General features: G+C 27.0%; 3 protein-coding genes across 5 annotated transcripts; 2 read left to right on the forward strand and 1 right to left on the reverse strand.

Annotated features, from left to right (window-relative positions):
• Window positions 1-643: 643 nt before the first annotated feature.
• On the forward strand, window positions 644-7,267 carry LOC123265682 (protein real-time). 3 transcript variants are annotated; one of them, XM_044729534.1, is made up of 15 exons: window positions 644-1,015; window positions 1,760-1,909; window positions 1,982-2,113; window positions 2,178-2,306; window positions 2,384-2,490; window positions 2,575-2,945; window positions 3,019-3,107; window positions 3,194-3,331; window positions 3,738-3,858; window positions 3,922-4,046; window positions 4,112-4,180; window positions 4,565-4,805; window positions 4,909-5,021; window positions 6,405-6,544; window positions 6,620-7,267. In XM_044729534.1, the coding sequence occupies exons 1-15, from the start codon at window positions 953-955 to the stop codon at window positions 6,687-6,689; spliced, it is 2,058 nt and encodes a 685-aa protein (XP_044585469.1). In that variant the 5' UTR covers window positions 644-952; the 3' UTR covers window positions 6,690-7,267. The 3 variants fall into 3 exon arrangements, with proteins under 3 accessions (XP_044585469.1, XP_044585470.1, XP_044585471.1); XM_044729536.1 differs by lacking the exon at window positions 644-1,015 and adding an exon at window positions 1,050-1,116; XM_044729535.1 differs by lacking the exon at window positions 4,112-4,180.
• A 932-nt stretch (window positions 7,268-8,199) lies between these two features.
• LOC123265688 (PHD finger-like domain-containing protein 5A) lies at window positions 8,200-9,037 on the reverse strand. Its single transcript, XM_044729544.1, has 3 exons — window positions 8,837-9,037; window positions 8,551-8,741; window positions 8,200-8,473 (listed from the first exon to the last, which is right to left on the reverse strand). The coding sequence occupies exons 1-3, from the start codon at window positions 8,886-8,888 to the stop codon at window positions 8,384-8,386; spliced, it is 333 nt and encodes a 110-aa protein (XP_044585479.1). The 5' UTR covers window positions 8,889-9,037; the 3' UTR covers window positions 8,200-8,383.
• Window positions 9,038-9,280: 243 nt separating this feature from the next.
• On the forward strand, window positions 9,281-10,685 carry LOC123265687 (PHD finger-like domain-containing protein 5A). The gene is made up of 4 exons (XM_044729543.1): window positions 9,281-9,515; window positions 9,883-10,031; window positions 10,143-10,333; window positions 10,554-10,685. Exons 2-4 carry the CDS (start codon window positions 9,980-9,982, stop codon window positions 10,641-10,643), a joined length of 333 nt encoding a protein of 110 aa, XP_044585478.1. The 5' UTR covers window positions 9,281-9,515; window positions 9,883-9,979; the 3' UTR covers window positions 10,644-10,685.
• The last annotated feature ends 288 nt before the right edge of the window (window positions 10,686-10,973 follow it).

Genomic DNA, 10,973 nt, shown 5'->3' on the forward strand with positions numbered 1-10,973 from the left:
CATGACAAGAATTTATGACTAATTATTAATTATGCTTATTAATAAATAGTGAAAAAAAGATTTATCATTAAAGTATAATTTATAGATATAAATTATGTTTGAGCGACATATATGTTTGAGCACTTACTAATTCCACATACAATTAAAAGTTTTCATTTAATTTTCAGGTAATTCTACTCTTGAAGCAATCTTTAAACTTTTTTTTTCAAATTAATTATTTTAGTTATACTTATAAATTAATATTTAACACTGTACCTAATTGCGATATTTTATAATTCTACTTAACTACTGAACTGTATGTAGACTTGTTTTTATTTGCCGTCGATCATTAAATGAAACAGTGAAAAAAAATATTACATGATTGAAGTAATACTTTTTAAAAATTTATTAATAATTTATTCGTTACAAAAATAGTATGATAAAAAAATACATTAAAAACTTAATAACTCTTTCTGTACAATTTTCAAGATTGATTTTCAATCATTAAATTTAAAATTACTTGAAATTATCAAGAATCAGCTGGCCGCTAATTTTAAACTCACACTAAAATTTAAATTTTCCCGCATTTTACAATAAAATATAATTGCTTGACCGCCACCAGAGTCCACTAGGATCGGAGCTTCAACAACGAAATCACGCCCCTTCCAGACCTCAGAATCGCATTCGTCCGTGATATCTCGAACTGTGACAATTGGATTAACAGCCGACCTAAAAAATAAATTTTATTTACTTCCTTAACAATACCTCAGCATCCAATTAGTCATAAGTCATAATATAAATTCATCACGTTGCACTTTCAATCTCAACTAAATAACTAAAAAAAAAAAAATAAACAAAGAAGGTACACAAAGGAGTAAAAAGTGAACGTGTTGTGAAATCTTATCTGTTGTTACATAGTAAGAAAAAAAAAAGAACAAGTTTAAGGAATAAGGAATAAGAAAAAAAGGATAAAATGGTTCAACAGTACCAGTCGCCCGTACGGGTCTACAAGCACCCATTTGCACTTGTTATGCTGGTGCGTTTATTATTATAGATAGTGTCTGTAGCCTTCAAATAATTCTCCTGTCATCAAACATTCATCTCTCGTACCAGCTACCTACTTTCTTCTAACTTATAGTATGTACCTATAATAAGCATGTGAACGCGGGTATATAATGCCAATGCCAATTTATACTGCACGCCGTCAAATAGTAAACAGTATAAAGTTTACTTTCTTACCTTTGTGCACTTTATTTTATTTATTTATTTATTTAGTTTCTTTAATGCCAAAGGTTAGCCTTTGAACTTGTACTAAAACCTTGATATTCACAACTAACATCAACAATAACAATTTTTTATTTCCAAGACTTTAATCTTATTCTACTCCTGAGTAATTTAAATTAATTTCTTTAATTAAATCCACCTGGTAATTCTCTACTTTAACTCTTCTTCATTATCATCATTCATTAATTATCAGCAGTAATTATTTTTGCTCTTTTTTTTATCAATGCTTATTGCCTGTCAAGTTTGTAAGTGGCTTGACTTGAAATAAAAATATAAATTAATTGTAAGGAGAATAAGAAGTTGAATTATTTTGATTGGTCATAATAAAGCTATTCATGCACGTAATTGACAGAGACACGCTATTGATTATAGCAATCACTTGACCATAGTCAATCATTAAAATTCTATAGACTCTAGATATATGTACTTAAATTCTTGTTTGTAATAATTATTACTCAAACTTGTTCTTTTTTTTTTCTTTTAATTTTATAAAAAGGCGTACGAGAAAAGATTCCCCACGTGTCCACAAATTCCTGTTTTTGTCGGATGCGATGTTACGAAAGATGAAGAAAGCCAAGGAGGATCAATTAGAACCACTGAAAGACGATGTAAACTCAATGTTGAAGCCCCTTACATTTTGAAGAAGGTTCTTATTATTCTTTATCATTATTTTTAATAGCAGCAATTATTCATCAGCTGGTGTAATTATTTTTTACAGATAATTGGAGTCGATTACGTTTACTTTATACAAAAAAATGTCCTAGATAGACGTAATAGCATTTTAGAAATAGAAGCGTGGAATGAAAGTTTTTCATCCCGTGTTACAGTTATTGAGAAATGCCGATATTTTGTAAGTTTTAACATTAATATTATTATTTATGTTCGGATTTTTATTAATTAAATTAATATTTTAGATACACCCAGAAAACAGCGAATGGACCTGCTTCGAGCAAACAGCGAGTTTGGATATAAAAAATTTCTTTGGATTTGAAAATTCAATGGAAAAGTTAGCCATGAAGCAATACGCTCAAAATATAGCCAAGGTTTTTAGTTATTATTTTATTTACTTACCAAATTGATTATGATTGGCTTATTAATTTATATTGATTTAAATATTTAGGGTAAGGAAATAATTGAATATTTTATTAATGAGCTAAAAGACCAAGGGGTAACATACGTAGCGCCGTGGGTTGACCCTGAAAAAAACCCTCCGAAAGATGAAAAAACGTCAGTATATATTTTATGATTTATTTACTACATACTTATCTAAAAGTATCATTTATAAAAGCTGATTTAATTAAATATTTTTAGGATTGAGACTGAAGAAAGCAAGGATCAAAATGATGTTGAGACAGAAACAAAATTACCAGTCAACAAAGAAATAAAGTTATCTTCTGATTACATAGAGAGATATTTAGGTAAACTAGATTTAATGCAGGAAAGTAAACTATTACAACTACGTCAAAGTATACAAGAATTACGAGGTGCATCGGTGCCAAATGACGCTACATTGTTGCGGTTTTTACGCGCCCGTGAATTTATGGTTGATAAAGCTAAAGAAATGTTGACACAGTCGCTTCATTGGCGTAAAAAATATCAAATTGACAAATTACTGGATGAGTATGAGGCTCCGCGCGTCGTAAAGGATTATTTTCCTGGTGGATGGCATCATTGTGACAAAGGTGAGGATAAAAAGAAATCAATAGTTGTAAAAAAAAAAAAAAGAAGTATGTTAAAATATTGTCTTTTTTATAGATGGTCGTCCGCTTTACATTTTACGACTTGGACAAATGGACGTCAAAGGTTTACTGAAATCGATCGGGGAAGATGAATTATTGCTGTTGGTAAGTAATTACTTACTATCGTCAGCGTGGACAATAGTTTAAAACTTTTACTGGCTAACTTGAATTATTTATATTAATACTTTTAGGCTTTACATATTTGTGAAGAAGGGTTGTCGCTAATGGAAGAGGCTACTACTGTACTAGGACATCCAGTGTCTCAGTGGTGTTTACTTATCGATCTCGAAGGATTAAATATGCGTCATCTATGGCGTCCTGGAATTAAAGTAAGTCAATATTAATAAATAATTAACGCAAGCTTAATGTGAATCTAAAAAATAATATTGACTACCAACCTAAAGTCATTACGCGTTTGTTTAAATATTTAAATTTCAAGGATTTCGAGTATGCTAATTTAAATTTAATAAAAATAAATAAATAAATTTTTTATTCGAAATTTAAATATATTTACAATTAGTCAGAATATTTATATTACATTAACTACCGATAAAAACCATCTGAAACCATAAAAAGTCACAAATTTAAATCAAGACATTTCTAATGATATCAAGTGAAACCACATTATTAACCTAGTTTTGACGTATATATATATATATATATATATATATATATATATATCTGTCACCAAATTCACCTAATTCTCTTAATAGCATACATGTAATATTATTACAGGCTTTACTGCGAATAATTGAAATTGTCGAAGCGAATTACCCAGAAACAATGGGTAGAGTCTTAATAATACGTGCTCCTCGATGTTTCCCAATACTATGGACACTAATTAGTACATTTATACGTAAGTTAAATTAGTTATTTATTTATTTCTTGGGTTATATGACTGACAAGTTATTGTTTTTAGATGAAAATACAAGAAATAAATTTATATTTTACTGTGGAACTGACTACCAAGAACAAAATGAAGGAGGATTAACCGATTACATTGACGCTGAATATATTCCTGATTTTCTTGGTGGGCCATCTGAGGTAAGTCAATCGTGGAATTTATTTTTAGTTGTACTTATAATAATAAACCTTTGATAAAATGATAGGACAGTATTTTGGTCGATGAATTAACAATACCAACTCGGTATTACAGTAACACCGTGACAAGTAATAACGTAAGATGTACTAATAAAAAGCAAATATTAAAATTAATGACGCAATGATCACGTTTTTTATTATCATTATCACGTGCAAAATTTGTACTTGTATTAAATCGTTCACTCGTACAACGTGATGTTTTTTAAACTACACATGCAGACAACGCACGTGACTTAAAATTTTTCAATTGTTGAAAAAGATCTTTTATTTCACGATCATTTTTTGTTGTCTGATTGTCAAGATAATGTCTTATTGAAAATAAAATACACACATTAATTACACATTGCGATAATAAATATTTACATATTCGTGTATCAATAGAATAAGTGCTGTGTCTGTTATTTCTGTTATCGATGGAAGCCTTGTAATTTAATATAATTATTGACTGAATTTTATTTTAGACTTATGTTATGGAAGGCGGAGTTGTGCCCAAGAGTTTGTACAGATTGGATTTGGAAGCAGCTTCAAATGACCATGAACATAGTTTGTATCATTCTATAAGTTTAGCACATGGTCAAGTTCATCATGTTGCTATCAACACTAATGATCCGGGTGCTGTACTTACTTGGGACTTTGATGTTATGCGTCACAATGTTATCTTCACTGTTTTACATGAAAAACAAGATGCTACTGATATCAATGGTAATTTATTTAGGACGAGTACAAAAAAATTTCATTCATATTAACTATTTCTTCCAAAGAATTTTATAAGTAATTGGAAAAATTTTTTTAATTTTTCTAACAGAGTCATTAGAAATAACAACAGCTGATTCTGATGCATTGAAAGAGTGGAAAGACGGTGTCAACTGTGTTAAAGTTGAATCGAGTGTTGTTTGTCACGATGGAGAAAGCATTCAGGTAAAATATTTAGTTGATGAATTTGATCAACAGATACTAGCCACCTGCAGTCACTATGTGACTGCCGAGATTTATGTATTATGAATAAGAAACTTTGGCTCAATAGTTTTTTGATATTTATAATCACACTGTACATTGGAGATTTTTTAAGTAAATTTTAAAAATAATAGTGTTATGGCAGGACCAATGAAAAATATTTTAATGGACAAATGGGACGGAAAAAATTTATAGGACGAAAAAAATTTTCAAAACTGCTCCAAAATCTTAACATAAAAAATAGACTATCACTGAAAAATATATAGAACTGTGAAAAGGCACAAATTCTTGTAAAGATTTTTTTGATGATACCAAATTTAAATATAAAAATTCCTTTAAAAATAATATTAAGCTCGTCACAAAATTTTCGTTACTCTCTCAATTATTTTGATCATAAATACTATAGCTGAAAAAATATCAAACCCAATATAAGATGAAGATATACTCGTTACAAAGTTTTTCTTAGTCTCTCAATTATATAAATTAATTTTTGACCTATAACCACATTTATACATATAAAACAAAATAAACAAACGACATGTGGTAATCGGAAAAAATAGACCCGGAAAAAATTTTAAAGTTATGAAAAATTCATATTATTTCATTAAAATTATTATAAAATAGAAATTATAATGATAATAATTGTATCATACCCACAATTTTCCTGAAAAACAAGCACCCCCAATATGATCGCTCCATTTTTTGTTCCAAAAAAAAAAATATTATTATTATTTATTTATTAAAGAGAATTTATTATAATTTTTTAAGCCAACACCCGATCCACTTAGAGACTATTCAATTTTTATTTATTAATTATTTTTTACCACAATATTGTCGGTATGATCACTCATACCATCCTCGGGTGAATATATATAATAATTAAAAATTTTGATTTTGAAGACAATTTCATTGGAATTATATAAAGATGTTATTTTTTACTCAGTGAAATTTTTTTCAGTAACCGAAAAAATAATTCGGAACGCTCAGGTCAGGACTCGAACCTGGATCTTTTGGTTATGTTTATTATTATTATTATTATTATCATTTTTATTTTATAATAATATTAATGAAATAATATGAATTTTTCATAACTTTAAAATTTTTTCCGGGATTTATGACTTGTATAGCGAAATTCAAATCTACTTACAACTACTTCGAAAACTTATCATAAAAAATTAATTATTGCTGAAAAGCATATGAAATATTGAAAAAGCTCTAATTCAAATCAAGACCTTCCCAATGACACCGAATTTAATTAAAAAATCTCATTTTATCATATAAATATGCCGGAGACAAAATTTTTTTCTCTTAATTATACAGATAATTAAATTTATTTTATAATTTTAGGGTACACATATAATCCAAGAACCGGGAACATATATTTTGCAATGGAAAAATCCGGATGAGGGTGAATTTCTACCTTCAATAAGCTCGCATAAAGCTCAACTTATGTACTTTTACGAAGTACTACCATCTGCGCATTATAGGTAATTACATTTTATTAATAAAATTTCACAAAGACGCTCTTGTGCGTATTTTCATTATTGCAATAAATTTTTCAGGGGATCAATGATGAGCCTTCAGTCAGCTGTAAGTGGACGCTCTGTTGCGAGTTCCTCTCTGTCCAGATGAGAGATAGATGTCCGTAAAGGAATCAACATTGATCCAATTCCTGATACGTAAAGATAATAATAATCATAATGATTAATTCATACGTCAATTCACAACAATGCAGAGTGAACAATTTTTATTTGAAATAAATTTAGTTCTCGGTGAACTAAATTGATTTAATAATTGTGTGTCAAAGTAATATCAATCACGAATTATTACATTAATTAACTAACAAATTAATAATTATTAACAATAATAAACAAAGAAACAAATAATACTATTAATATACATACAATTAAAAGGTGTTGGGAGTTATACGTTGATAAATTATTTTCATACATAAAAATATTACGTAAGTACGTAAAATAATTTATAAAAAAAAATGATCCATGATCGCTCCATAGTATGCATAAGAGAAAAATCATATATATTTTTAATTTGAAAAAAAAATAAATTTATAAATATAATACTGATCTCTTCCATCGCAGGAATATTAATAAATTAATTTATTGGTTAATTACGATTAATCAAGAGCAAGATCAATTGAATCTGACGAAGCGGTTAATAAGTATTAAAAAAAAAGCTATATATAAAAAAAAAATAAAAAATTATAATAATATATATTTGTTGATATATAAGAGGGCGATATTAAATGTTTCCGTCCGTCAGATCACTAATTTAGTTTTAATAAAAATAATTAGCGTGAATAATAATAAACTTTAAGTCGATGCCAATAGAATTGATAATTAGAGTGCTACGTAATTAATTAGTGACAATATTATTAGTAATTTTTTTTTTAGCTATTATTTACACATTGCAATTTTATACATATATTATATTTTTAATATTTTTATCAGCAAATATTGTAACAATAATCTGATTAACATCACTATTTTACTTATAATTTTTTTGGGAAAATCATTAGTCAATATTAACAATTGTAGCAGAACGTATATCAATGACTTTTGAGGTTTTATAGATTTTAGCAACTGATATCACGACGACTTATCACGAAAATAGAATCACTAGATTAGTCAATTATACAGAAAACAAATCTTAGATTAGACTAAAATTTATTCGTGGAAAATAGTAGATGTTACTTATAGAGAAAATGATTTCAACGAATTGAAAATTTATCAATAAAAATCCGTTCGATTAGAAAGTTTGCAAAGATAGATTAGAAAAAAATTATGTTAGAGTTTTAAACGGTCTCATGTTTGTATAAAATCAAAAACATCTAACTTGAGCGTAAAATATCTAACGCTGAATTATTTTAATTGAGAAGATCAATTGTTAATATAAAATCTTTTTTTATATTTTTTAATAATATCAAAATTATTACAATAATTAATTAAAATTTTATCCGTAATTTGACACCTGGAACTGTATAGAAAATATTTTTGATTGAATACTCAGATGTAACTTTTCAAATTCATATATTTAAATCCATGACAAAAAATATCTTAATGCATTTATTGCATTTAAATAAAAAATACGTTTTGTTAAATATTTTACTTATAATTATGTATTATAAAAATAAATTTAAATAACGTTATAATTATATTGTTTTTTTTTTTTTTATTTTGTTACGTGTAAACTAATCTTATTAATTTGGCTTCTATAGTATAAAAAACTTTAAGTCTTTCATTTAAATAATCCCGTATCTTATTTATATCTTTACTTATTCAATACGTAACAAATATATAAATAGTGATTTATCTTCTTTTAAACCCATATTTTTTTCTTTCATAAAATAGATCTGTCTTAGAACTCCCTAAATTAACAATCTTTGGACATCCATCTCTCTGAAATGTAATAAAAAAAATATTTAATTAACTGTTATACTAATGTAATAAAATTTATTAAAAAAAAAAATTCTTACGTCTTTTTCCTGCATCGTACATTCTTTACAGTAGTAAGCGTCAGAGACTCCTGGACCACCGCAAATAACACATCTTCCTTGATAACTTCCATAATTGCACTCGTCACATATCCTTACAAGAGTACAAGGCCTGACGTAACTGTCACATATGACGCACTTTCCATCACACTTCTCGCATAATCTTCCAATTGCTGAAACAGTAAAAATTTTTTTATTGTAATTATTATTATTGATATTGCATAATAGATCAACATTGTAAGAGTTAAGGTTACTATTGTTTACACACCGACTCCAGGTTGTTTTCGGCAGAAAATTAAATCTGGGTGATGTTTCGCCATGACTACTTTGGTTTTTTATCACAAATTGTTTTAGTAAATATATTTATCATCAATGACATAAATAAATTATTTTTTTTCATTGAAATTTTCTTTTTTTTTTAGACAAAATTGTAGGCGAAATTAAGCGGTTCAAGATCCAAATTCTGCGGCATTATAACACCGACGTCTTTATTCTCTTTGGCGCCACTAGTATGTTCTCAATTTTTTATCATTATTTTTTTTGTTTAAAAAATTTTTCATATCACATTTATTTAGATAATACACATCAAGCAATCAGATGTTGTTTAATTACAACCATGAAAAATTGATTTTAAAGTATTAATCCCCACATAAAATTAAGATGAAATAGATGTAAAGCTAATTTATTCGTAATGTGATTAGTCAAATATATTATAAGCATGAAGGTATAATTCCATACTAAAATTCAGACGCGCGCTTGCGCGCGCACGTTAAATCTAGTCATATATAAAACACAACACAAAAGCATTCTTTGAGGTTAAGTTTAGTTGGATCCATCTGAAAATAATTTATTAAAATTTATTTTTATTTTAAAACAATATACAGAAATTATTTCACCGGTAGAGAAATTTTTTTTATGTTTTAAATTATTTAACGGAATTCTTCAAGGTATGTTATATTAATTTATTTTCATTTTAAGAATACATCGATCAACTATTTTTTTATTCATAAGTTTTCATAAATATAATTCATGAAAATTAATTTAGCAGATATTTGATAATTTTAAAAATTTTTGTAACAAATAAATTATGACCTGAAAAAAATTATTAAAAAAATTGACATGTAGAAATTAAAAAAAATTAAAAATGCAATTTTTTAAAAATAATTTTTCGGAACAAATTTTTTTGTTAAATAAAATTAAAAAATTGCCAAAAAAAGGCTAATTTTAATATCATACATAATTCATTGCTATGTATTGAAAGTGATTGTTGGAGATAATAAAAAACAGATTCTCATTACCGAAATTTTCCTGCAGGTAAAATTTTTAGAGGTATGAAATATTGACAGGAGTATTTCGGAGCAAACATCACGTGTGTAGAGTAATCTTTACAATTTAATTTATTTATTAAACCATGGCCAAACATCATGCTGATTTAATTTTTTGTCGCAAGCAACCGGGTGTTGGTATGTATTTTCACTTATTTTTTGGAGTAATTAAATTTAAAAAATTGTTCAAACTTTGGTTGGATTAGTTTAAGAGTTTATTTTATTAATAATATTATATTTTTATTTAAGCTATCGGTCGTTTATGCGAAAAATGTGATGGAAAGTGTGTGATCTGCGATAGTTATGTCCGACCATGCACGTTGGTCAGAGTTTGCGATGAATGCAATTATGGTTCGTACCAAGGACGTTGCGTGATTTGTGGTGGCCCAGGTGTATCAGACGCCTATTACTGTAAGGAGTGCACTATTCAGGAAAAAGATGTAAGTATCTTATGAATATTTAAAGATTTAATTTATGAGTAACATAAAAAATTGTTATTTGAATTTATGAAACTAATTCTCATTATAAGAATTGCTTTTAATTGTCAATTCATAAGTTAAATAACTGAAAATTAATTAATAACTATTGCCTGTTACTTTATTTTAATTAACTCATTTGCTTTATAAAATTATATTAATAAAATTATTGTGTTTGTTACAGAGAGACGGATGTCCCAAAATTGTCAACTTGGGTAGCTCTAAGACCGATTTGTTCTACGAAAGGAAAAAATATGGATTTAAAAAACGTTAAATTTAGTAAATTATTGATAAGAATTTTTTCAATTTTTTATAAATAAATTAATTCGTCTTTTAAAGATTTTAAATGTAAAAATAATTTTGATTTAATACATTTTTAAACAAATTCATTTATAGTAATTTAATTATGACCCTGAAGTTAGCACACAGCCGATAAAAATAATTTTTAGTTACGGATATCTCGAGTAGGAATGGAGTTACGGCAAATGGACGCATATGGAATTATTTGGCGCGAAAAAATCTGTGTACAAAATTTTCAAAAATTTTTTATGGCCAAAAATGATTTTTGGAAAGCTCTCTAAAAGTTCTGAATCATCCAAATTTC

The sequence above is a fragment of the Cotesia glomerata genome, linkage group LG5 (genome assembly GCF_020080835.1).
Source record: "Cotesia glomerata isolate CgM1 linkage group LG5, MPM_Cglom_v2.3, whole genome shotgun sequence".
NCBI classification, from domain to species: domain Eukaryota; kingdom Metazoa; phylum Arthropoda; class Insecta; order Hymenoptera; family Braconidae; genus Cotesia; species Cotesia glomerata.

Excerpts from the sequence above, each read along its gene's own strand:
- LOC123265682 (XM_044729534.1), top strand. The coding sequence starts at position 953 with ATGGTTCAACAGTACCAGTCGCCCGTACGGGTCTACAAGCACCCATTT. Across the intron at positions 3,332-3,737 it reads TATGGCGTCCTGGAATTAAA|GCTTTACTGCGAATAATTGA; the intron begins GTAAGTCAATAT and ends ATATTATTACAG. Across the intron at positions 5,022-6,404 it reads ACGATGGAGAAAGCATTCAG|GGTACACATATAATCCAAGA; the intron begins GTAAAATATTTA and ends TTATAATTTTAG.
- LOC123265688 (XM_044729544.1), bottom strand. The coding sequence starts at position 8,888 with ATGGCGAAACATCACCCAGATTTAATTTTCTGCCGAAAACAACCTGGA. Across the intron at positions 8,742-8,836 it reads CCGAAAACAACCTGGAGTCG|CAATTGGAAGATTATGCGAG; the intron begins GTGTGTAAACAA and ends TTACTGTTTCAG. Across the intron at positions 8,474-8,550 it reads GTACGATGCAGGAAAAAGAC|AGAGATGGATGTCCAAAGAT; the intron begins GTAAGAATTTTT and ends ATTACATTTCAG.
- LOC123265687 (XM_044729543.1), top strand. The coding sequence starts at position 9,980 with ATGGCCAAACATCATGCTGATTTAATTTTTTGTCGCAAGCAACCGGGT. Across the intron at positions 10,032-10,142 it reads TCGCAAGCAACCGGGTGTTG|CTATCGGTCGTTTATGCGAA; the intron begins GTATGTATTTTC and ends TTTTTATTTAAG. Across the intron at positions 10,334-10,553 it reads GCACTATTCAGGAAAAAGAT|AGAGACGGATGTCCCAAAAT; the intron begins GTAAGTATCTTA and ends TGTTTGTTACAG.